Below are 22,594 nucleotides of genomic sequence, written 5' to 3'. Positions count from 1 at the left end.
GGGCGACTCTACCCGTTGGAAGAAGGGAGCTTCTGTAGAAGTCTCTGATAAATCACTTGATTTATACGGTCTGCAAACATTTTCCTCAGGAGTTTATGTCTCAATCTCTAGTTCGAGTCAACGATAAAATGTATTGAGGTTTTTTTCTCTTTTTATTCAAGAATGTGGTCTTTCAGTTTGACAGCAGGATTTATCGATTTCACATTCAGATTTTGTGATGCTTTTTCTCAAAACCCTGCGCTAATACACTCTATACAAAGTCATTTCAGGACCCCAGTTAAAGAACTGTGTAGGTTCATGCTGGCGCACTAAACATGTGTGCTTGTTATGCTCTCATATTACAACATACTATGGCAATAATGCTGTGTAAAAAGGCAGTGAATCTGTTATTGGAGCATTATATTTTGAGTTCTGGATGGTTTTTTGGACTTGTTTTGTTTAGTTTTGATTGGATATTGCACTGGTTTTGTCACACAGACCTAGCAACCCTGCCCATAATTGTTGAGTAAAACTAAATAAGATACTTTTTTTAAAGAAACATACTCATGTTTCTCCGACTATTAAGAGATGGTTATTTCTCTCAGTAAGTCACAAAAGAGAATGTTCGATTTAAATGTGGTTGTGATGCTAGCTTTGGTGTGGGAACGTGATGTGCCGGGCTTTAGGTGTGTGGTGGCCAGACTTAACAAAAGAGACGTTCTGCTGTTGGGTGAGTGAATGAAGAATAACTGAGGCTTCGCCCTGGTGGTTGAATGTGCAGTATTTAGTTGAATTTCAATTTTTTTTATTGATCTATATATTTGCTTGTATTTGTATTTTTGTATTTGTTTTTACTCCCTAAAAAGGTATAAAGGAGTAAGGCTCTTGTTTAAGCTGTACAAGTGTCCAGACACCATGTGTGTCACTGAATGCATCACATTTGAAATGTTATGTTGCTGATTAATCCCAGATCTTAAAGCATGTGATCATGTTTCTTTTCTTACTCACAGATCTATAATTGCAACATTACTGATTTTCTTTTTGTTTACTTCTAAACCAAATCATTTTCTATTTTTACAGTTTTTAAGTGAAGTGAATGAAAAGTCAGAGGAGGAGGTTTTGAATTTTATCTGGAACCAGTCTGTGATTACTTTGAGCTGACGTGCAGGTCAGGGTTTCCCCCTGAGTCATGTTTTTGTTTGTGAAAGATCCAAAACTAATGAGTTCCAGATTCACTCAGTCCATCGACAACCTGACTATACAGTAAATCAGCTCAGACCCAGGAGTCACTTTTTGTTGAGTCCAAGTTTGTTTTACTTGACTGGTTCATGAGTGGACCCTCTGGCTGCAGCACTTCTCACATTTAAGCATCACTGGATCAATAAGATCAATAACAAATGTTTTGCTTTCTGGTGTGTTGATGCTGCACCACTCTGCTCTCTGAAACGTCCTCATCTGCTGTCTCTGATCATCCCACTGGAAGATCTGTGGAGATCATCTGACTGAAAAGGGATTCAACTAATTTTCTTCTTGTTTTCATTCCTGCACAATCCAACAAAGCATCTTGTCCTTGTTGTCCTCCCGTTCTCTGCAGTGCTGTGAACACACGCTAACCTCTGACCCTTAATTTGAAAACCAGTCATATGTCATTGTATGTCACACGTCTCCACCAATCAGATGTGGTTATTGATTATACCGCCCATCTCTCAAGGCCTCTTAATGGAAGGTGCCGCCATTATCTGAAAAACTGACCTCCGCTCAATTCAGCTACGGGTCTTCACTCAGCACTATTCACCTTCATTTGTGAACAGCACTCTTAACAACAGATTATCCATCCACATCAATCCATCCATCCATTCATCAGTCTGTCCAAACATCCATCCATTAACAGGTCTGTCCAAACATCCATCCATTCATCAGTCTGTCCAAACTTCCATCCATCCGTCCAAACATTCATTCATACATCTGTCCATGTAAATGTCCACACATCTGGACAAATGCATATCCTTCCTAACGTCCATCTGTCCATCCATACACCTGTCTCATGAATATCTCAGCTCAACATATTTTCTTCAATTTGGTACACATGCTCTCTTGATTTTGTGGTGGTGGTCAAAGGTAAAAGTTTGATGTGACCTCAATAAAAGTTATGGTCAGCTCAAGAATGAATATGCTAATTATGATTACATGCACTTCATTTTATTTTATTAAATTCCTATTTTAAGTCTTCACTTCATTGACTATATGAGTCTGGACAGACATGGATGTAAACTGCAACACAAGTGGTGGGCTGATTTAAACAACAGCTGCTCATGTGTCAGTTTCTTGTTTTAGTTAGTTTTACGTATCATAGTCTGTAATAATAGATCTGATTATTTTGCATATAATGTGTATGTGTGTAATGTAAGCGTGTCCACGAGAGTTCTGTCACCTCTTCATGTTCAGTTCACCCTGTGTCACCTCGTCTCTGTCCCACATCACATCCTGCAGAGAATTGAGAGCAACCACAGATTACGCACAGTATGTTACAGTATATGGGATTACTGATGCTTCTCTCAGTGGCTCTGATGTAACACAGCTCAGAGACCCAGATAAGGGTCAAGTTTTTGTTGCCAGCAGTTTTTAATAGAAGCACAAATTATATTTCATACCCACAGATCTAAAGCCTGAACCATTTTTAGGCCCAGATATCCTAAAATTCATTTTTTATCAAAATCTTCTTGAGATGTTAAAATACACATCATTTAATCTGAGTCAAATTTAGGACTGAGAGGGCTTGTATAAAAAGTCTCAGGGAGATTATTCTGCACTGACTTCTGTAAATGGTTGTAAAATAAAGGATTTCATCATGTCTTCCCAAAATATCCCCCAGCACTGAATCGGCCTACGAAGATAACGTGTCATTGCCGCAAACTTTACACACACTGAGTCATAATTAAAACTAAGTATCTTTTATTTTAATGGTATCCAAGCTTCAGTAAATGAACTCATGCAAGTGGAAAAAAGTTAAATGTTGTAAATGTATTTGTTGACAATAATATATTCTATTTGGGACATTTTTCAGTCAAACCTTAAATAAGTAAAAAACAAAAGAAGGGCACACAATTTCTAAATTCATTTAGTAATCGATTACTTATTGATTGGTTGATGCAGCTCTACTGTTGTTGGTTATTTATATGACTAATGATACAACTGACCTCAATTGAATTGGATTCAGCTGCAATGCTGTTTACCCCTGTGACTCCAGAAGTGTTTTGTGGACACAAACTTTCACCCACCCCCTCCATCGGGATAGTGGTGAGTATGTAATGAGTGAATATTCATTTTCGGTGAACTATCCATTTAAAAGCAATTTTCAATTTCAGCCACTAGGAGGAAGCGTTATCCCATAAAAGACCCTCAATTGAGCCTGGAGCTCTGTTCCTGTTTGACCTCTGACCAACACACATTCCTCCTTGTCTCTTTTATTCCTTGGTGCAGATTTCTCAAAAAGTTCTCATAACCATGACTCAGGGGGAAGGTTAAAGCTAATGGCACAGACGTTTGCTTTCAGAAACATCCAAAGTAACAAAAAACAATAAAACATATTTAATACATGCATACTAGTGAATAAAGAATGTACTGGTGAAGTTCATTTATTCATTAGTATTAGAACATTAATGAATACAATTTAGATTTTAAATCAGTCACACTTACAATTGTATTTTTACATCCAATACGATAGTTAATTCATAGTATTTTATGCACATTAACTCTACTACAGTTCAGTGGCCATTGAGCGAAATGATTTTTTTAATGGCCAATATCAATACTTAAAGGGCGGGTGTTACTGATGTTGTTGTTTAAACATTTTAATCTAAAAAATAAATGTGAAAAAAAGATTCAATAATAATCATTAGCAGTTCATCTATTGACAGAAGGGGAGCGTTGACATAAACCCACCTTCAACCTCAACGAAAATCATTAATTACACAATGTCATGTTTCACCACAAATCTTGATCATGATTTAAATGTCAATAACAACATTTTCTTTTACATCCCCTAAAAACTTTTGTCGAGGGAATATTACTGGATAAAAAATATATGACAGTGTTGGCTGAAAGTACAGTGTGTAATTAAAACTTTCAGGTAATCTAAGAAAATGATTGAAAGCACAATACCATAAAGGGTTCTTTTTCAAACTGGTTAAATATTACACATTGTAACACTAACATCAAACAAGCAGACCAGAAGGTACTCCTGAAGAGCTGAGTGGTCAACCTCAACGAAGTCTGCAAAAATTGGTCCTGTGACACTTAACAAGGGAACAAGAGCAAGGCTCTTGTTGTGGGGTCCAACAAAATGACCAGAATAGCCTTTATTAGGATCAGGATAAATTCCCTGGTGAGACCACCATCACCAAACAAGCCCTCCCATACTTGCGGACTGCACATCTGGAGCAACGGGAAACCAGGTAGGAGTGAAAGCGGCCTTGATTCAATTGTTTGAAACTTCGATGACGTTCTTTTGTAAATAAAATCGTTATGGCACTACATGTTTGTCATCTGTAAAGTTTGATCATTTCTATGGACGAGAATCTGCTGTAAGGAAACACGTGGCTGACGGGTCCTGTGATCACATGATGGCGGATTCCTGCGATTTCTGTCAAAACAAAACAAAACAAAACACAACTGAGATCAGAAAAGTTTAGAACAGTTAACAGCAACCAGAAAGTTTTCACAAGTAAATAAAGTCAGTTTATCATAAAAGGTTACTTCTTAAAAGAACATGAAAACAGCAAAGTTAGAAGAATGACTTTCCATCTCTGGAAATGTCCCCAATATATGTAGAAGAGAGAGTCCTACTAAAGTTACTGTTTGTCATGAGAGTAAAAAGAAATTCTTCATTCAACACTTTAAACTTTAATTTAGTCATCAGAGAAAAACTAAGACTGACTTTACTGCTTCAGGTCTTTGGCTCTGATGTCATCTTGATAATAATAAAAATAATAAAATAAAATAAAAGCTCTTACCGAGCTGCTGCTTGAAGCTGCTGTACGTCTCCTGGTTTCTTATGGTGGAGCAGATAAGGACCTCAGGAGAAGAACATCTCAGGATCTTGGACACAAGTGTCACCAGGCTTCCCACGATGTCGGGATCGTACACCACATCTGGAACACAGGAATTAAATATCTGTGAGGTTTGAATCATTTACACTGCTGAAGAAAACAGATCAGCTACAAAACTGACAAAATAGAGCAGAGCAGTAGAGCAGTTCTTTCCCCATTTTTTAAATTTCGTTTATGAATGTAAAAGCTCTGCAAAGTCAAAAAGCCCAAAGCCTGTGGTAAAGGGAGTCCCTCCCCTCATGGAAAACACTGACGCTCCTTGTAAGTAGTGCAGATAGGGGCATGCAGAGGATGTCAGAGGGGCAGGGGCCCAAATTCATAAAAAGGGACTTTTTGCAAATAATTTAATTAAAATATGTATAAAGACAGTTTATGTATTTCAGTAAATTCTCCTCATGTTCACATGTTAACCAGCCCAACTCTTGAGTAGTCCTCTAAATTACATTCTCACTTGTAGAAGCTCCTCTTTATCGTCCTGATGTACAATAATTACTTCAGATATAGCAGAGAATAAGAAGATGAGGATAAGATAACATATTAGTTATATATAATCCACATATATCATATACTGAGGCTTGGAAGATGTGTATTTAAGTCACAAAAAAAATAATTACGAATAAAAAGCAACACATGAGCTTTAAATAAGTGTAGATGACTTTTTAACAGTTAACACTGATCCCCTCCCTCCTTTCCAACTCCTGAAAATACTGAAAAAGGATATGAACCTGAAAAACAATAATCGAAATCTGAGTGGGACAATCTGAGCAGACTGGGCTAAAACCAAGAGGAGCTGCAGCAATGAACAGTATGAGGAAGGTGATGTAAAACTAAAACTAATATATCAACCTGAATCTGAGCAGAATAATTCTCCTTTCAGTTTTGTCAGTGTGATGAACATGTATTTTTATGCCATGTCCAGACTCATTATGTTTTCTGGATGGTGTGTGCACTCATTCTGAATGTGATATCTAACACTTGAGGGAATTAGTACAATCAATTAGACTTAGAACAGCAGAAAAGAGCCTGAGGGCAGCCTGAGTAGTCAATGTTAGTTTGAAGTCAGTGTACAAGTTGCAAATGCCTGATACACGGTGGAGGAGCGGTCACACAGAGAATCTTTAATCTGAAATAGCTGGTTCTTCTCTAATTCACTGTGTAAATGAATTTCCTCTCTTGCAGACAGTAAGACTGAACGCAGACCTGCAGCGATGACGGTGTCAGCTCCGATCTCTTGTAACTGCTCCTCAGTCGCTGTTGTCCAGTCCAGCAGTTCAACGCTGACCGCGGGAGTCGTCTGCTCACTCAGGCTATTCAGGTGGACGTTGGTTCTCAGTTTCTGCAGGACGCTGGGGTGACAGTCGCTGAAGACAAATCTGTCCGGGCTGCAGGAGCGACAGATGGTGATACCAGTCAACCCCACACCACTGCCCAGCTCCAGAACCGTCCTGCAGACAAGAGGAGGAGGAGGAGGAGGGGGGGGGGGGGAACAGCACTTTTAACGTAAATGTAGGATCCCTGACCTCATTACAGTTAAACAACACATATCATCTTTGGGGTTTGGTGCTTCACTGCGTCAAATTCAAATTTTCTTTCAAAAATTGGAATTTATATTCTACAGCTCAGTGAATAATAATAATAATTTCATCTTCTTTATTCTGTGCTAAAAAACTAAATGTGAAAAGAGCAACTGCTTTATGTGATGATTTGGGGTAAATAAACATCCTTCCTCTCCCTCAGTGTTTGTCAACCATCCCCTCATCCTATTCCAGGACCTGTTCATATGCTCAGATTTAAAATTTAATGAGTTCCTCTGTTCACAAATTTCATGGAACCATTTGAGTTCTTACAAACAAATGCTGAAAACATCACCTCCTTGGTGGAGGTCAAAAGGCTTTGGCTGTTGGTAATTGTGTCGTTATGCAGTTTGTCCAGTAGAGTGCAGCATTTGTTAACAAAACGACATTGACATTTTTACAGATTCTCAGGAGTGTCTTCATTTCAAGTATATTATTATAATTATACCAAAACTGTTTTGTCCAGGAGTCGCTATCCAACAGAACAATGCCAGTCAGTTATAAATATCACAGTATATTGGTATCAGGATTTTTTTTATTCACTGATATAAGTATCAGCATTGGCCCCGAAAAATATACATGTATAGATCGGGTTCTACTTTATAGATGCTGACAGGTGGGTTTTCCCATCTCTTGGTAGAGGCAGGCGGAAAGTTACTCCCAGTCCCTATGCTTAGATAAACTGACAAGCTCTATCTTCAAGACATGAGAGTGGTGTTGATCTTCTCATCACACTATTGGATAAAAAATAAAGCAAATTACCTTAGGTGAGAACATCCCTTTAATGTTTGGGGTGGTGGTGACGTACCTGCCGGTGAAGGCCTGCTGGTGATCCAGAGCCCACTCTGCCAGGTAGAGGGCGCTCTCCCAGGTCACCAGACCGGTGGTTCCCTCTGAGATCAGAGCGACGTTCTCCAACAGGCTGACTGAGTCACCACAGGGCTGCAGCACATAAACCATCACCTTACCCACATGTCACTTTGTTACTTCAGATTGTGTTAATGACAGGAAAGAGTAAACAGTACTTCAGGACACATTTTTATAAAATTTTCACTTAGAGTTGGTGTGTAAATATTCAATATATTGTAGTGAGCTGGAGAAACAGACGGACTCTGACGCGTCGCTGTGAAACTCACTCACTCACCGTTATCTGCAGCTGTTTTTTGTTTTAGTCTGCCGACATATTCTTTATTTTTCTTCTTGTGAATAAATCCCATGTACAGAACCAAACCAACGATGAATGTCTCCGACTAACGAAGACAAGTGCGTGACTCCAAAGCCTGACACATTTTATTCTTCTGCTGAAAATTCTGTTTGATAAACGAGCCCCCTGCAACAGTTTTAGCAGATTACTGAACCTTTTTACAGAAAATATACATTTGGGCTGTGGGCTTGAAACTGAGAGCCACAGACGAAGGAAGGGAGTTAAGACATGAACAAACCCAGGGTTGGTTTTAGAGACAAATGAAAGAGATGTTCTGAAGGTAAACCAGCATGCTGTGCGTGTTAGGTACCAGTAAGTAGCTCTTGTAGCAGTCAGTCGTGTCTTCAGCTCCCAGCACCTTGGCCAGAGCGTCGTACAGCTCGTCCAGAGGGTCGCAGCCCGCATGCTCCTGCTGTGAAGGGAACACAGAGACCAAAAGACTGGCAAAACATGCAACTGCCTGGGGCCCCGAGCTGAGAGGGATGAAGTAAAAACGTTACTTTTGAATTTTGCACAGATGGAGGACCTACCTGTCTGATGAGCTCAGAGATGAACAGCCTCCTGTATTTGACTGATGGTGGAAACTTAGTGCACAGAGAGTGAAGACATGTCTGGAAACAACAGGACCGACACACTGATGTTAGTTTCACTGAAAACTGAGGACGCTCTGATGATGTTCGTGTGCAGACACGCTCACCTGTTTCAAGATATCTGAAATGAATTGTGATGATTTGTTGCTTTGCAGGTCTTTTTCTAGAAACTGTAAAAGCAGAAATGATTGGTCAGACATAATCATAATAAGGTTTCAGACCTTCAATGTGTTTTTGAATACATCACAGATCAATCTTAAAATGATTTAGTCAGAGCATTTTACATCAGAAATATCATGTTTCTTTCTGGATGTGATCTCATTCGCAGGACTCTTCTGTCTGTTGACCGGGCATTTTGTGCTCAGGACCTTATTGATTGACATATTTTAAATAATTTCTTTATTATTGTTGGAGCCATTTCTAAATATTGTTTGACTAGGCATCCCTGTGTGCTTCAGGAAATTTACTATATAGGCAGGAACTTACATTGCTGGATTAATTGCTAGACGGAAGGAAAGGAACGTTTTTTGAATGTATCCACATGAGGTAAATTTTGATCTTGTGGTATTGGCGAGATGAATAAATGGAGATTTATGGACACTGATCTTGATTTTGAGCACATCAGAGACCTAACAGTGAGCAATAAATTGTTACTGGCATTATTATGACTATTATCATTATCATCACCTCATAGGTTTTCTGCTAAAATTGTTTTCCTTTGTTTTTTTATAATTATCTTGTATCTAGTGTATATAACTCAATTAATTAATTAATTTAAATTTTAGTGCCTAATTACCCAAAATATTGTAATTTTCTTGAAACCCCTGTAAAGCACGTTGACGCGCTGTTTTTAAAAGGCTGTAGAAATAAAGTCTATTGTTATAGATACATGTGTTTTTCTAAACATACACATATCGATATTTGTAACAAACACAAAAGTGAACTCGACCTTGACCGAAGGTAAAATATATCTTCTCTTATTTAAATGTCAGTCTCTAAATTCGCTCGTTTTCACTGGAAACGTAATATAGACATTGCGCAAACTCCGGAAGCTGCAGCTCTGAGAGAGACAAACACAGATCATCTGTGCTCATTTGTGTTTCCGATTTTTTTGCCGAATTATCCAGAAGAGTGTCCTGATGTGCAGCAGCACGAACAAACAGATGTGTGAGCTGAGTTCGGATCCACTCACAGTCCAGGGAAACGAAGCCAAACGACTCATAGAGAAAAAGAATCGCTGGAAATCGTTCAACACATCCATCTTTTCTTTCAACATATCCATCTTTTCTCTGATAGTCGGATCTCGGAGGTTTCCTGCTGCGAACCACCGCAGAATCTTATGCGACCATGCGAGTTTGTTTACTTCCTGCTTACCCACAATCCACCGCAATGTCTCTCGCTGGAGCTACTGGGTAGTGTAGTTTTTTAAATAGTTTCATTGCGTTGTTTGATTAAACAACAAATAATAGAATAAAAGAATAGTTGTGTCTGTGAAAACACATGTTTCAATGTCAGTGTTGGTGGAATATTGAAATCAATAGCATGGACAAGAAATATAGTCCACCCCAGATAATATCAAATACATTTATATATTAATCTTTAATGTTTTAATTCATTCTTTAACAGCTGAAGATGAGTCTGACTACATCAACTTCTGCTTCAGGTTTACATCCCGCTCTTTTCTTGCTGTGTCACCGCTGGATGAGATAAGATGTCTTTACAGTTGGGCCAACTCCTTAGTCTCTCACACACAGTGAGCATTACTGGTGAGTAAAAAGCAGATTGTTAATATTTCATGGTTTGTTTCTGTTTGTTCTGCAATTATGGTGTTGAGCAGCATCAATTTGAAAATGAAATATATTCTGTGCATGTGGATGAAGGCATTCTTATTCTTCTTATGATCAAACCGTTATTGGAGCCTAAAGAAACAGGTACACAATCAAACTTATTTCAATCATAGGCTATGGAATCTCTCTTTTTTAAATTGTTTTATTTCAGAAGTTTCACTAATTGTCTTTGTATGATCAGATCCTGGTCTGAATGGGTAACATATCTGTCCATATTGCCGTCAGCATTGTCACCACCTGACTCACTGGCATTGTTTGTCAGCAAACCAATCATAATGTTTTTCTTATTATTCTTATTTATGTTATTGTGAAATGAAATGTGTCCATCCTTATAGTCAGTGGGTCTGGGCACATTTATTTGGCAATCATGCATTCGTTTTATCAACATGAAATGAAAAATGAAATGTTTCAGATTGAGTGTCATATGCATGTTTGCAAATTATTGAAACTTTCTGATTTTTAAGTTCTTTCTCCATATATAGGTTTTTCCTTTTCCTTTTATAATCAGAATAAGATCATGTCCGTCTCTGTGGCTGCATTGTTTTCTTCTCAGTTGACGTCTCGGTTTCTTCTCTCAAAATGATTCTGCTCTCTTCAGGATCTTGAAAGCGAATGAAGTTTGTCTGTGAGCGATCAAATAGATGCAACATTGTAATATGAGCAATGACTTAATTCTCTCTTGTTAGTTGTAGCTGTTCAATTCAATTCCCCTTCTCTTAATGAATCCTCCCTCTCTCAAATTTATATGACTTTTTATCTTCTAGCTTATTCGTCGTATAATCATTTTTAAATATTTATTGGATTATTATCACCGTTTTGGGGTTTGAGTTAAACATAATTCCTTCAAACTAAACTGAAGAGATTCAAGCACATTTAAAAAGAGTCCCGGAAAATATTGAATAAACAAACATTGGGGATTTTTCATAAGTGAATTTATCCACTTCAAACGGTAAATAAATGGTGGATTTTTAATATAATTAATTCGATAGTAGGAACTAATATTAATGTTTGTTTCTCACCGGAGTGATTTTTGCGCTGGACTATAAACAAAGAAAATGTCGGGGGGTAGTTCGTAGACGCTGTCGACGCTGCAGACGGAAGGTGAAGCTCGTGTCGGGGATACTGAAGGTAAATGAAATGGGTTTAAACTCGTGTCTCATCGCAGATTCACCCGAACACTTGAGATTCAGTGTGGATTCACTTTGACTCTGAACGGATTTAAACAACGGAGTCTGTCAAGTTGTCTCACATTTGCTTTTCGCCTGTTAATCTCCATCTAACCCACTTCCATGATGTCACTGGACGGCGGTGTCACTGAAATCAATGGGGATTCTTCCCCGGAGCCACAACAACGCGCGTCAACTCGATGTGTGAAGGTCAAAGGAGTCCAGCTGTCTAACCCAGTTTCAACCGCTCGTCCTACAAACTGCCTCTAAAACGGGATGTTTAGTATTTGTCTCACTGTCGTGCTTATCTTTAGACAGAGATTCAGATGATGAGTATTGTTATTGATAGGGAAGGATCCACTTATCAATTCGGCGTACACAAGGTTTGCTTTATATCGTCTGAAAGCACGTTTCACAAACTCCCTTTAAAAATGGCAAATGTACTTTTCTCCTGCCGTCGTGCTTACATGTAAACAGAGGCTTAGAAAATGAATGTTGTTTATGAAAAGGAAGAATCCCCTCATCATTCTGATATAGTCCCTCTGCTGCAGATCCTCCTGCACGTCAGGGGCGCACCTTCAAATTTGTAATGAAACTTTTCATGCTGATTTGGTCACAATGAGAAACCTATGGAACAAAAAATGTCATGTGTTTCGGATCTTAATTAAGTAGTAAGTGCTGCTCCACCAGGATCCTACTGGTAGTTGAACCTGTGACTTGACAGAATGGCCCCTGCTTCTTAGAGGTTCATTATCACCTCAACATTCACACAAAGTTTATAGCATTGAGAATATCAAGCTATCCAGATAAACATGTGGCTGGTAAGGAGCTTTAAACAGTATGAAAGTCATTTCTTTATGACTTACATTAAAGGAGCTATGTCAAAGTCACAGAGTTCTCCCACAACGTTCCAACTTAGTTTGCTGTCTATCTTTCATTCCAAGTTAAAAGGTGAATGGAATTCAAGACTTTGCTGTAGACTCCCTGGAACCAATCCTGGTAGATTTTGTCTCTCAGATCATCCGAGCTGCTGGAGGCTGAACTCTGAGCAGCAGTGACGCCATGGTGCTGAAGATCTTCTTCCCACAGTGCTGTAACCGGGCCGACAGCGGGCTGCTGGTGGGCCGCTGGATCGCCGGCCATGACTCGGCCGTGGTGCTGGCAGTCATCCACTACCCGTTCATTTCTGGACAGGTCAAACAGTACATCCAGCAGGTCAGTGCAGCGCCACACAGGCCTCTTCATCATCTCAGCTCTGGAGAAGATGGATCAGATTTATATCCTGATTGATCATATTGGCCTCATATTGGATTAAATTAGCGTGTGTCCATGAGGGTTACAGTAGGGGAATTCTAAACCTTTATGTTTATCAGCTTGTTTTATTGGGATGTTGAACTTTTATTGAAATGCAGTCAAATATTTCCAGAGCAGATACAAACAAAACATTAATTTAATGTATGGATAAAAAGGACAGACACAGATTAATCAACAAACATGTGGAAGAAAATTTCATTTTCACTACAAAGCTGTGCCTGAAGGTGCAGAGCACTGTTCATGTACATAGAGATTAGTGTAAGTTAGCAGAACTCTCCGTTCTTGCAAATTCCATTCAGACACAGAAAAAGGCACCAATATGAGACTAGTTAAAAAGAAAGAAACAGAAAGTAAAGAAATGGAAATAAAAAGAAAAAAGGAAGGGAGAAGTTGTAATGTGTCAATTACGTCACTTGTGGTTTTATGGTTCACTTTCACGTATTATCTTCATGTTTGAGTCAATGAGGTAAATGTTTTATTTAAGTAGAGCCTGAAAAAATGTAAATGGTTAGTTGATCAAAATTGACTGATATGAGTCTTTCACGGGTGTATGAGTATCAGCATTTATATTTACTGATTTGACTTTGATTTTACAGAATAAACAATGCATTTATGTCTATATTGTACTTATGTTTACATTAATCTTCATTTAGGTTCTATATATATGGTTGCATTTGTATTCTCTTTTTATTTATAGATACTTATTATGAATGACAATTTAAAAAAAGTTTTATATCAGTATTAAAAAAATATCTTTCTCCCAGATGCAGGCTCAGAGTGGTGTGGAGCTGTCGGTGTTGGGTTCATGGAGTTTACCAAAAGAAGGTCAGGAGGGTATGGAGAGCTTCCTCATAGACCTCAGCACCATCTTCCCACAGGAGCGCTGGCTCCAGATCAGCCGCCAGGTGGGCAAGACAGGCTTCACCTGTAACATCCTCCTCCGGGATCAGAGTAAGACGTCACATTGATATTCACAGGGTTTTCCGTATTTTCCGTTCACGTTGTTTAAAATAAAATAAAAATCAGTCAGGAGTAAAAATTATTTATCTTTGTCGACACCAGATGGAGTTGTAACTCAGCAGAAGGTGAAGAGGGATGAAGAGGATGAGAAGACTGATGGTGAGGAGGAGGAAGGGGAAGAGGAGAAGGTGATCTTCGTCCACTACGAGCAGAGGAAGGTGATGCTGTCAGAGCTTCACCCCATCGAGAATGGAGTTCTTGTCCCCGAAACTGATCCACCATCTGAGCTTAGACAGGTACAAGACGAAGGTGACATGCGCAGAAAATAAGGTCTCGTCAGATGCAGCAAAAAAGAAAAGTGATGCAACATGAAATGATCTCTGTAGTTGGCAGAGTGTGTGCATGTGAGCGAATGCAGCTCATGTAACCGGTTTATTGAAGCGTCCTGTCTCCTCTGGTCCAGATGTTCCACACGGTGGCTCACAGCCAGCCTCTGTTCTTCCTGGACAGATACGATGACGGGCCGCTCAAGTCGACTCACTGGCAGTCTCAAGGTCGAGAGGCCAGCATCATCGTGGAGCTGCTCAAACAAGCTTCTGTCCCGCTCTGCCTGCTCATCAGCTGGTTGCTGTCCATGTGGACATGGATCTGCAACATCCGGTGAGAGGAGGGAAAGTAGAGCCAAAGCAAAAAAAAATAACAAACATATGAGAGAGAGAGAGAGAGAGAGAGAGAGAGAGAGAGAGAGAGAGAGAGAGAGAGAGAGAGAGATTTCCAAAAGCTGCTTGATTTTATAATCATGCATGATCCAGGTCGGTGACAGAGAGACTTGACCAATTTCAGAGAGAAACCATGTTGTAAGGTCTTATCACCATCCATGGAATTTTATTTTGAAAAACCAGCATATTTTAGGCTTCCTGGGAATATTCTGTAACTATTTGGGGGGTTTATTTTGAAAATCCAGCATATTTCAGGCTTCCTGGGAACATTCTGTAACTAATTGGGGTTTTTATTTTGAAAATCCAGCATCTTTCAGGCTTCCTGGGATCATTCTGTAACTATTAGGGAGTTTTATTTTGAAAATCCACTCTTTTTCCGGCTCCCTGGGAATATCCTGTAACCATCTGGGGGTTTTATTTTGAAAATCCCGCATCTTTCAGGCTTCTTAGGAACATCCCTTAACCATCTGGGGATTTTATTTAGAAAATCCAGCATCTCTTAGGCTTCCTGGGAAGATTCTGTAACTATTTGGGGATTTTATTTTGAAAATCCAGCGTTTTTCAGGCTTCCTTGGAACATTCTGTAACTATTTGGGAGTTTTATTTTGAAAATCCACTCTTTTTCCAGCTCCCTGGGAACATCCTGTAACCATCTGGGGGTTTTATTTTGAAAAATTATTTTTACTTTTATTTAAATTTTCAAAAATGTATCAAAAGCCACCACCCTCACTCGGTCTTGAACCCAGACTCACGTCACATGATCAAGTGCCTTAACCACTGGGCCAAAGCAGAGCCTGGTGAAAATGGAGATCTGAGTAAATTTAAAGAGGAGACTCTCCCTCTGTCAGTCTATGGGGTTGCTATGGTTACTCACTGATTAGATGAGGAACACCTGTTGTCTCCTCACTTTGGAGAGCTGAACAAGCTTCAGACCACCGCTCACACAAAAGCTTCTAACTCAACATCTATAAGTCCTATCTGAGAAATAAACACATTGTGAGAATCACAAGACTTTGGCCGACGCCCACATATGTTTTTATTTAATAAGAGTTAAGAAATGAGACCGTAAGAGCGATTTAGAAATTCAGTTTTCTCATCAGGAATCATTTTTTGAGCTTTCCATTGAAGTCAATGCAGAGCCCCCAGCTGGCAAGGCACCCATAATGATTCATCAATAATTGGTACAGTAATTAATGATTGATAATGTAAATAATCAGACAGAACTAATCACCATATGTGGCTGCAGAGGGCGCTTTTTTACAATAGATAACGGCTGTGTTTCCTAATACCTTACCTGTGTCTTTATTTTTTATTATTGTGATTGTTTTACTTCATCTCCAGCATCTTCAGCTTGTACCCGCTCCGCTTCCTGGGAAGTAAACTGTCCACGTGTGTCCAGCTGAACTATAGAACCGAACACATGAGGACGCTCAGCTCAACCAAACCAGCTGCAGGACACACACACTTCATGAGGTGAGTTTCTGTTCAAAGCTGAATTACTCCTCTGTGAGCAGCTCCACCTCTAATATCCTCATCACATCTCTCTGTTAAGGCACAACTGTTACAGATATGAAAGAGTTCCTACTGATCTTGTTTATATATTTTGATGATGATTTTTATTAAAGCTCATAGAATTTCCCCAAAATTGGAGGGGTTTATCCTCAGGTGAGTATAACTGTGCTCAGTGAATTTCATGCTTACCTGTGGTAGTTCAGTTGTGATGCTGGAGTTATATTTAAAGGTTCAGTGTGTAGAGTTTAGTGATATCTAGTGGTGAAGTTGCATATTGCAGCTGAATACCCCTCAGCTCACCCTCCCTTTCCATACATGAAAGAGAACCTGTGGTAGCTTCAGTTGTCATAAAAACTCAAAAGGTGCTGTGTTTGTCCAGTTTGAACTACTGCAAAGAACATGGCAGCCTCCATAGAGAGGACCCCCTCGATTCAGTTTCTGCCAATAGATCCCTTTCATCTAAATTGTACACACTGGACCTTTAAGGTCACCAAATTTAGTAAGAATCAGCCTCAGAAGACCATGAAATACTCACAGAATATCCCCTGGGCCATTGAGGGGGACAAACTAGGGGACAGACATTCACTACTTGAGATGTTGCAGAGGACGAAAGTTTCTTCTCTCCTGGTTTAACCTTCCCGTCCTCTGTCTGTAGAAAAGCCAACATCTTGGTGTCCATCTTGGTGGACGTGGCTCTCGGCATGCTGCTCATCTCTTGGCTATACAGAGACAACCACATCACCATGTTAGCAAACACGCTGGTGCCCGCGGCAGACGTAAGTATGTGTCACCTGGGTCAGACTACAAAATGCTCTGGTCATCTGAGATGATTGACTTATCCGAGCACAAGATCGTAGAGTCATAAATCCTTGCCATGATTTCGCCTAAATATGTGAAGGGCTACACAGTAATTTTGGAACTGTTATTTTTAAGGTAAAAAAGTTGCTAATTTAACTGATTTATATAACAGCATTTTACATTTTTTTCTGTAGCATGTGGCTAAAGAATTGGAGGAGCTGCTGCAGTGGCTGATGGGAGCTCCTGCTGGGCTGAAGATGAATCGGGCCCTGGACCAGGTTCTGGGACGCTTCTTCCTCTACCACATTCACCTGTGGATCAGTGAGTGACACCACAAAAGTCGCACACACAAACACACTCAGAGCATTATAGTGTGCTGGACTAAACGTTCTGCGAGCGTTGCCCAGAGGCTTCAGACGTCATCACGCTGGTCAGACTCTTACTTTAATGTATCACCTGTCCGTCCAGGTTACATCCACCTGATGTCTCCGTTCGTTGAGGGGATCCTCTGGTACGGGGGCCTGTCAGCCTGCCTGGGCCTGACCTTTGCCCTCTCGCTGCTCTCAGATATGGTGGCCCTCCTCACCTTCCATATCTACTGCTTCTATGTCTACGGAGCCAGGTGAGACCACAGCGCTGGGTGAACGTATTTTTGGTTTAAGAAGTTTTCTTTTCCAAAATTCAAATGTTACTTAACAACGCGTCTGTTCAGAAAAACATTGATATATGTTGATAATCGTCAGTTTTGTGCTGGAATATAGATAAAACCTTAAGTGAGGTGGAAGTTACATTTCTTCACATGAGCTGGATTTGCAATAGGTAAATGTCAGCTATGTTGGCTGAGCAGCTCCCTTAGCTGGATGGACTTTTAATTGATTCCTTTGATAAGAAGTTGAAGTTTCCGGTGCATTTATAGGAAATATTACCATCACATGTCCCTGATGGTTACACTTCACAGATCATTCCTGTGGCAGCTCAGTCTTAAAGTTAATACTGTTTTGATCCATCTTTAGGTTTTTCAATTTATCTTAATGTTTTTCTTTCCATGCTGGCAACACCCTGTGGCCCCCAGTCTCTTCTACCATCTTTCCTGTTCTTGTGAACATGTTGTTGAATTTCAAATTTGGCATCAATGTTCACTTGGACACAGATGAACTGCCTAGATTTAGGTGGTCAAAGCTCAAAAGTCAAAGCGGCTTCAGGAAACATGTTTTTGGCCTCTTGAACATATCTCAAGTATACCTTTAGGTAATTACTTACCACATATGGGTCTGGAAAACACTTATGTCAGAACTACATTGGTTGGCGGAGACTTACAACCATAGGATGGTATTTTCAGTTTGTTGGTACTTTAGTGAGAAGCACCTTAAATTTCCTTTCTGCAAAACTGTGAATCACCAACACATCTTCAGTTTGCATACCCACTTTTACTCTCTATTCTGCTTCCGCTCCGTTTTTTGAACACTTCACAAACTGTTAACAATGCTATTGAGTTGGGACGTCTATGGTTGGGACAAGCCCTTGATTTCTATGAGGTGTAATGTTCTTAATTAGCCTGCAGGGGGCAGCTTTTCCTAACTTGTGCCTCTGTGGCTGTTAAGTGGACTCTTGGGTGGTTCTGTTTGAACCAGGAGGAGTAATGGCTGATGTGTGGTGTGATGTGTATTAACACTGATAATTATCCTGGATGTTGGAGGAGAGAGAACTGACTTAATTATGCATTTGATTTGCTCTAAATATAGTTTGTCTCCCTCGCCTGCAGTGCATAATGAAATGTTACATATTTATGCACCTGTGTGTGTGTGTGTGTGCACACGTTGGTGCGTGCGTGTTACGTTCACTCAAAGAACTTACGTCAGAGTGACTCATTAAATCTTTATTCCTGCACCTAAAATTATCTGCTTTGATCACAGTTCACGTCTACTCTGGAAATAATGGAAATAAATGTGCTCTGATTTAGCTTCAGAAAGGTTCTCAGGTAGCCTGGAATGTTAACGTGCGTGTTTGTTTGTGTGTTTGTTTTTGTGTGTGTGTGTGTTTGTTTTTCTGCGCTTCAGATTGTACTGTCTGAAGATCTACGGCCTCTCCTCTCTCTGGAGGCTCTTCAGAGGGAAGAAGTGGAATGTCCTGCGTCAGAGAGTGGACTCCTGCTCCTATGACCTGGACCAGGTAACACACACACACACACACACACACATTAGTACAATATAATCCTAATTTACTCAGACATGTTGATGTTTATTGAGAGTGTTTTTGTGGTTTGTGATGCTCCAGCTTTTCATTGGGACGCTGCTCTTCACCGTCCTGCTCTTCCTGCTTCCCACGACAGCCCTGTACTACCTGGTCTTCACTCTGGTAAGTGGAGAGATTTTTATGTGTCAGTTCCAACAGCTTCCAGCAGTGACCATTTTGATGATGATGAATGAAACTCCTGCAGAACAATCCGCGTTTCCTCATGTTTGTTTTCATGTCTCTGATTTGTGGGGGTCTGCTGTTCATTGTCTGGAGCGTAATAAGTGTAGGTGGGTGTGCAGTGTCAGGCTCCATCCCCCGCTCCTCAAAATATGGTTACTTCTGTTTTCAAAAGACTGAGATGGCGCTGGACAAAATGTCAAACTATAAGGTTATTAAATGCATATGTGCTTATTCCTCTTTATTTACAATCTTTTTCAACTGTGCACAAGCCCAACATGCTGTGTTTTATCCTTCACCCCTTTTGATTACAGTCATAATGCTGCTCCTTTTGAAAGATTACTTAACAGTCAAAATTATTTTTAAATGTTTCTGAACCAAAGTCGCAGTAACAGAAACATGATAGAATTTTATTTTGCCTTGTGTGTCTTTGACATAAAAAAGGCAGAAACAACTATTTAAAGAAACTAGAACTAGAAGTATTGAACTATTTAAGAAAATGTAATAGCTGCAGCTCTAGATCATGGTCAGCTCATGTGCATTGCACCAAACTGTAAAGGAGTGGAATCAGTGGCTGCCGGGTTTGAAGCTTTTGGTGACTGTTTTCTCAGTGTGGGAGAGAAAAAGCGTCAGTAAGAGCTGTGCAGGATCAGTTTCCTGCCGCAGAGCCAGAAAAACAGCGACAGGAGAACAACCACACATTTTTCCTTTTCCTCATTTAATTCTGTGGATGTTTCCATACTCACTGTTCACCTCTCCGTCACTGCTTTAATCATTTATTCAAACTGACCTTTTACTAACTTTATAAACTTTTAGATAGGGCCCACGGAGCACCAAGGGATCCTCTCATAACACTGATGTCTTGTTTCAAAGGAATTGATTGGTCAGTGGTTGAAGCTTTTATACGGGTTGATCTCTTATCTCGAATTTAACCTGCTCCAGAGCAGGTTAGCCGTTCAGCATAAGTTACCAAAGTGATTTATGATTACGTGATTATTTCCAGAGGGATGTGTTTGTTTTTTTTAACCCTGTGTGTCCTGTTGTTGTGCAGTTGCGGTTGCTGGTGGTGCTTCTCCAGGGTGTCCTCCACCTCAGTGTGGATTTCCTGAACTCCTTCCCGCTGTTCGCTGTGGCCCTCCGCATTTTTCAGTCCTACAAACTGGCAGGTATATCCCCCAGATCTTCTGCCTGGGTTTTTACATATTGAGCAGGAAAAATCTAATGCAGACACTGTTTTGCTTCATACTGTGTTAAATCATGTGGACGACTTGATGTAGGGTTGATATAAACTGTGTAGATAATTCTTAAGTAAATCTGCTGTTTTTCTGGATGGGTGAATTGATTGAAATTATACGTATTCTGTGATGTGCGTCATGTACGTTACAGAAGGTGTAAAGTTCCGGGTCCTGTGTGAAGAACCGGGAACGGCCCTTCACCTACTGATGGAGGTAAGAGGTCACATTTCATGTCTGTTTGAAGCTAGATTTGTTGGTTTCTGAGAACAGTCGAGTTGTAGCTCATTGGAAAAGGTCAAAACAAAAAAAATCAAAGAACAGCTATATTTACAGTCTATGATTTTGATTAACAGACCCTTAGTGGCAGAAAACTATGTTTCAGTAAAGTACTTTTCCACTATAGGGTGCAAATGATGTAATGATTTCATTTTTCACTTTTTTAATGATCAGGCTGTTATGTGTTTCTTCTTCAGATTAACCCTCTGAAGTGCAGCACAGTGGTTCAGACCTACCGCACTCCGACTTACAACTGTTACCCAAAAGACTCATGGGCAGCGCTGGTCAAGAAACTCTTTGTCGGGGAGCTGATTTACCCCTGGAGACACAAAACCACCAAGACTGACTGAGAGACACCCACCAGATACGTGTTTGAGAGAGGGAGAGAGGGAGAGGTGAGGGGATGACGGAAAGGGAAGAGACTGAATAAATATTGAGATGGCAACATACAGATGGAGGCAAAGGTGAAACTAGAACAAAGACCTGTCAGTGTCATGGAAGGACGTCGGTGAGAAATATTTAACTCCAAGTCTTCAAACGTTCAACTCTCTGAAATCATGTTTTACACCATAAGGATTTCAACCACAAGATTTAAACAGGAAGTAGTCGCGTCCTTCCGTCATTATACAATTATTTCCAGTGTACATGGTAAACAAAATTATTTTTCACTAATGATTTTTTTATAGTAAAAACATTCCCTTTAAGTGATTTACGATATTTAATAGAAATCAGTATCTCTTATTAAACATAGTTTGGAGGACACATCGATTTCTTCAGCTCACGACTAAAGTACAGAACACCAGCAGACCAAAACAGATCTTTAGGATGTTTGAATGTGAGGAAAAAACAGATGAAACATATAAAAACTTTAATTCCAAATCTGCAGATAAGATATAAAGGTGTCTATCCACTTTAAAATAATTTGAAAAGAGTTTCATTGTCGTTTTTCATGTTTCAAAATTCTTTGTATGACCAGCAAATATACAGCATTTAGTTCACATTATAGACATCTGAGCTCCTAACACTTTTTACTCTGCATTTGTAGACTGACCTTTTCTTTAGTGTCACCATCAGGTCAAAAAATATTAAAAGAGATTTTAAAAGAGACAGTATTTTCTTGTATTTCTACACGTGTGTAATATAGATTTTTTTTTTCTCAACGTAAAAGTTCAGCAGACTTAAAAAGCCAAAGGTTTGTGGTAAAGACGGCTCCTCTAACCCACAGAAAACACTGAAGCCCCTGAAAGACCTCCACCATAATTCTGCATCATTGTGACATCGCAATATGCAAGATTACCATAATGCACGCCTAGCAGCTAGTCTGGCACGCCCCCTAACAAAGGTAAAGCCAGAGAGGAGGACATTTCCTCTCGCACTGGAAGAGGCTGACCAATCACAACATAGTGGGCGCACGGCAGTGAGATCACAAAGTGGCAGAAGTGAACAGCCTGAATCAACTAACACAGACAGTCCCACTTCAGGGATTTGTGTATTAACTGCTGTAGATAGATTTAATCTGTTTAACTGGACAAACACTTTTTTTATTTTATTCTTAGAGTTGTATTTCAAAAGAAATTATTTGTGTTTTAGGTTTATTTGCAGCCATATCCCATATTTCAATGTGAGAAATAAATGTGGCTCTTGAGAATCAGTTAGCGATAGAGATAAACTTCTGATTAACTCTGATTCAACTTTTGTCTATCTTCTCTTTTATTTATTTGTGTCTAATCCTGCCATTTTCTGGCTATTCTTGTAATGTTAATTAAATTATTAGAATTTTTTTTAATTAAATCCTCAAATGATCTGTTTTAAATGTTCCATTGTCATTTAATAAAATGTATTAATATTTGATTTTCTGGTATTTGTTTTTTTTTTTTGGCTTCTCTATTAGTGAACAGTT

At 39.6% G+C, this 22,594-nt stretch overlaps 2 protein-coding genes across 3 annotated transcripts; one reads left to right on the top strand and one right to left on the bottom strand.

Annotated features, from left to right (window-relative positions):
* Positions 1–3,598: 3,598 nt before the first annotated feature.
* eef2kmt (eukaryotic elongation factor 2 lysine methyltransferase) lies at positions 3,599–9,847 on the bottom strand. Its single transcript, XM_020094409.2, has 8 exons — positions 9,648–9,847; positions 8,563–8,625; positions 8,396–8,476; positions 8,176–8,277; positions 7,470–7,603; positions 6,288–6,532; positions 4,992–5,129; positions 3,599–4,621 (listed from the first exon to the last, which is right to left on the bottom strand). Exons 1-8 carry the CDS (start codon positions 9,735–9,737, stop codon positions 4,521–4,523), a joined length of 954 nt encoding a protein of 317 aa, XP_019949968.1. The 5' UTR covers positions 9,738–9,847; the 3' UTR covers positions 3,599–4,520.
* A 1,478-nt stretch (positions 9,848–11,325) lies between these two features.
* pigq (phosphatidylinositol glycan anchor biosynthesis, class Q) lies at positions 11,326–22,545 on the top strand. Of its 2 annotated transcripts, none has more exons than XM_020094801.2 (14): positions 11,326–11,430; positions 12,486–12,683; positions 13,547–13,733; positions 13,845–14,038; positions 14,206–14,402; positions 15,803–15,934; positions 16,629–16,749; positions 16,966–17,092; positions 17,240–17,393; positions 18,829–18,940; positions 19,046–19,126; positions 20,235–20,349; positions 20,570–20,631; positions 20,892–22,545. In XM_020094801.2, the coding sequence occupies exons 2-14, from the start codon at positions 12,531–12,533 to the stop codon at positions 21,042–21,044; spliced, it is 1,788 nt and encodes a 595-aa protein (XP_019950360.2). In that variant the 5' UTR covers positions 11,326–11,430; positions 12,486–12,530; the 3' UTR covers positions 21,045–22,545. The 2 variants fall into 2 exon arrangements, with proteins under 2 accessions (XP_019950360.2, XP_019950361.2); XM_020094802.2 differs by having other exon boundaries at positions 11,330–11,430; positions 12,472–12,683.
* Positions 22,546–22,594: the final 49 nt, after the last annotated feature.

Source organism: Paralichthys olivaceus, chromosome 5 (assembly GCF_024713975.1).
Source record: "Paralichthys olivaceus isolate ysfri-2021 chromosome 5, ASM2471397v2, whole genome shotgun sequence".
NCBI classification, from domain to species: Eukaryota; Metazoa; Chordata; class Actinopteri; order Pleuronectiformes; family Paralichthyidae; genus Paralichthys; species Paralichthys olivaceus.
Note: the sequence above shows the minus strand (reverse complement) of the source record. Positions and strands in the feature narration are given on the sequence as shown.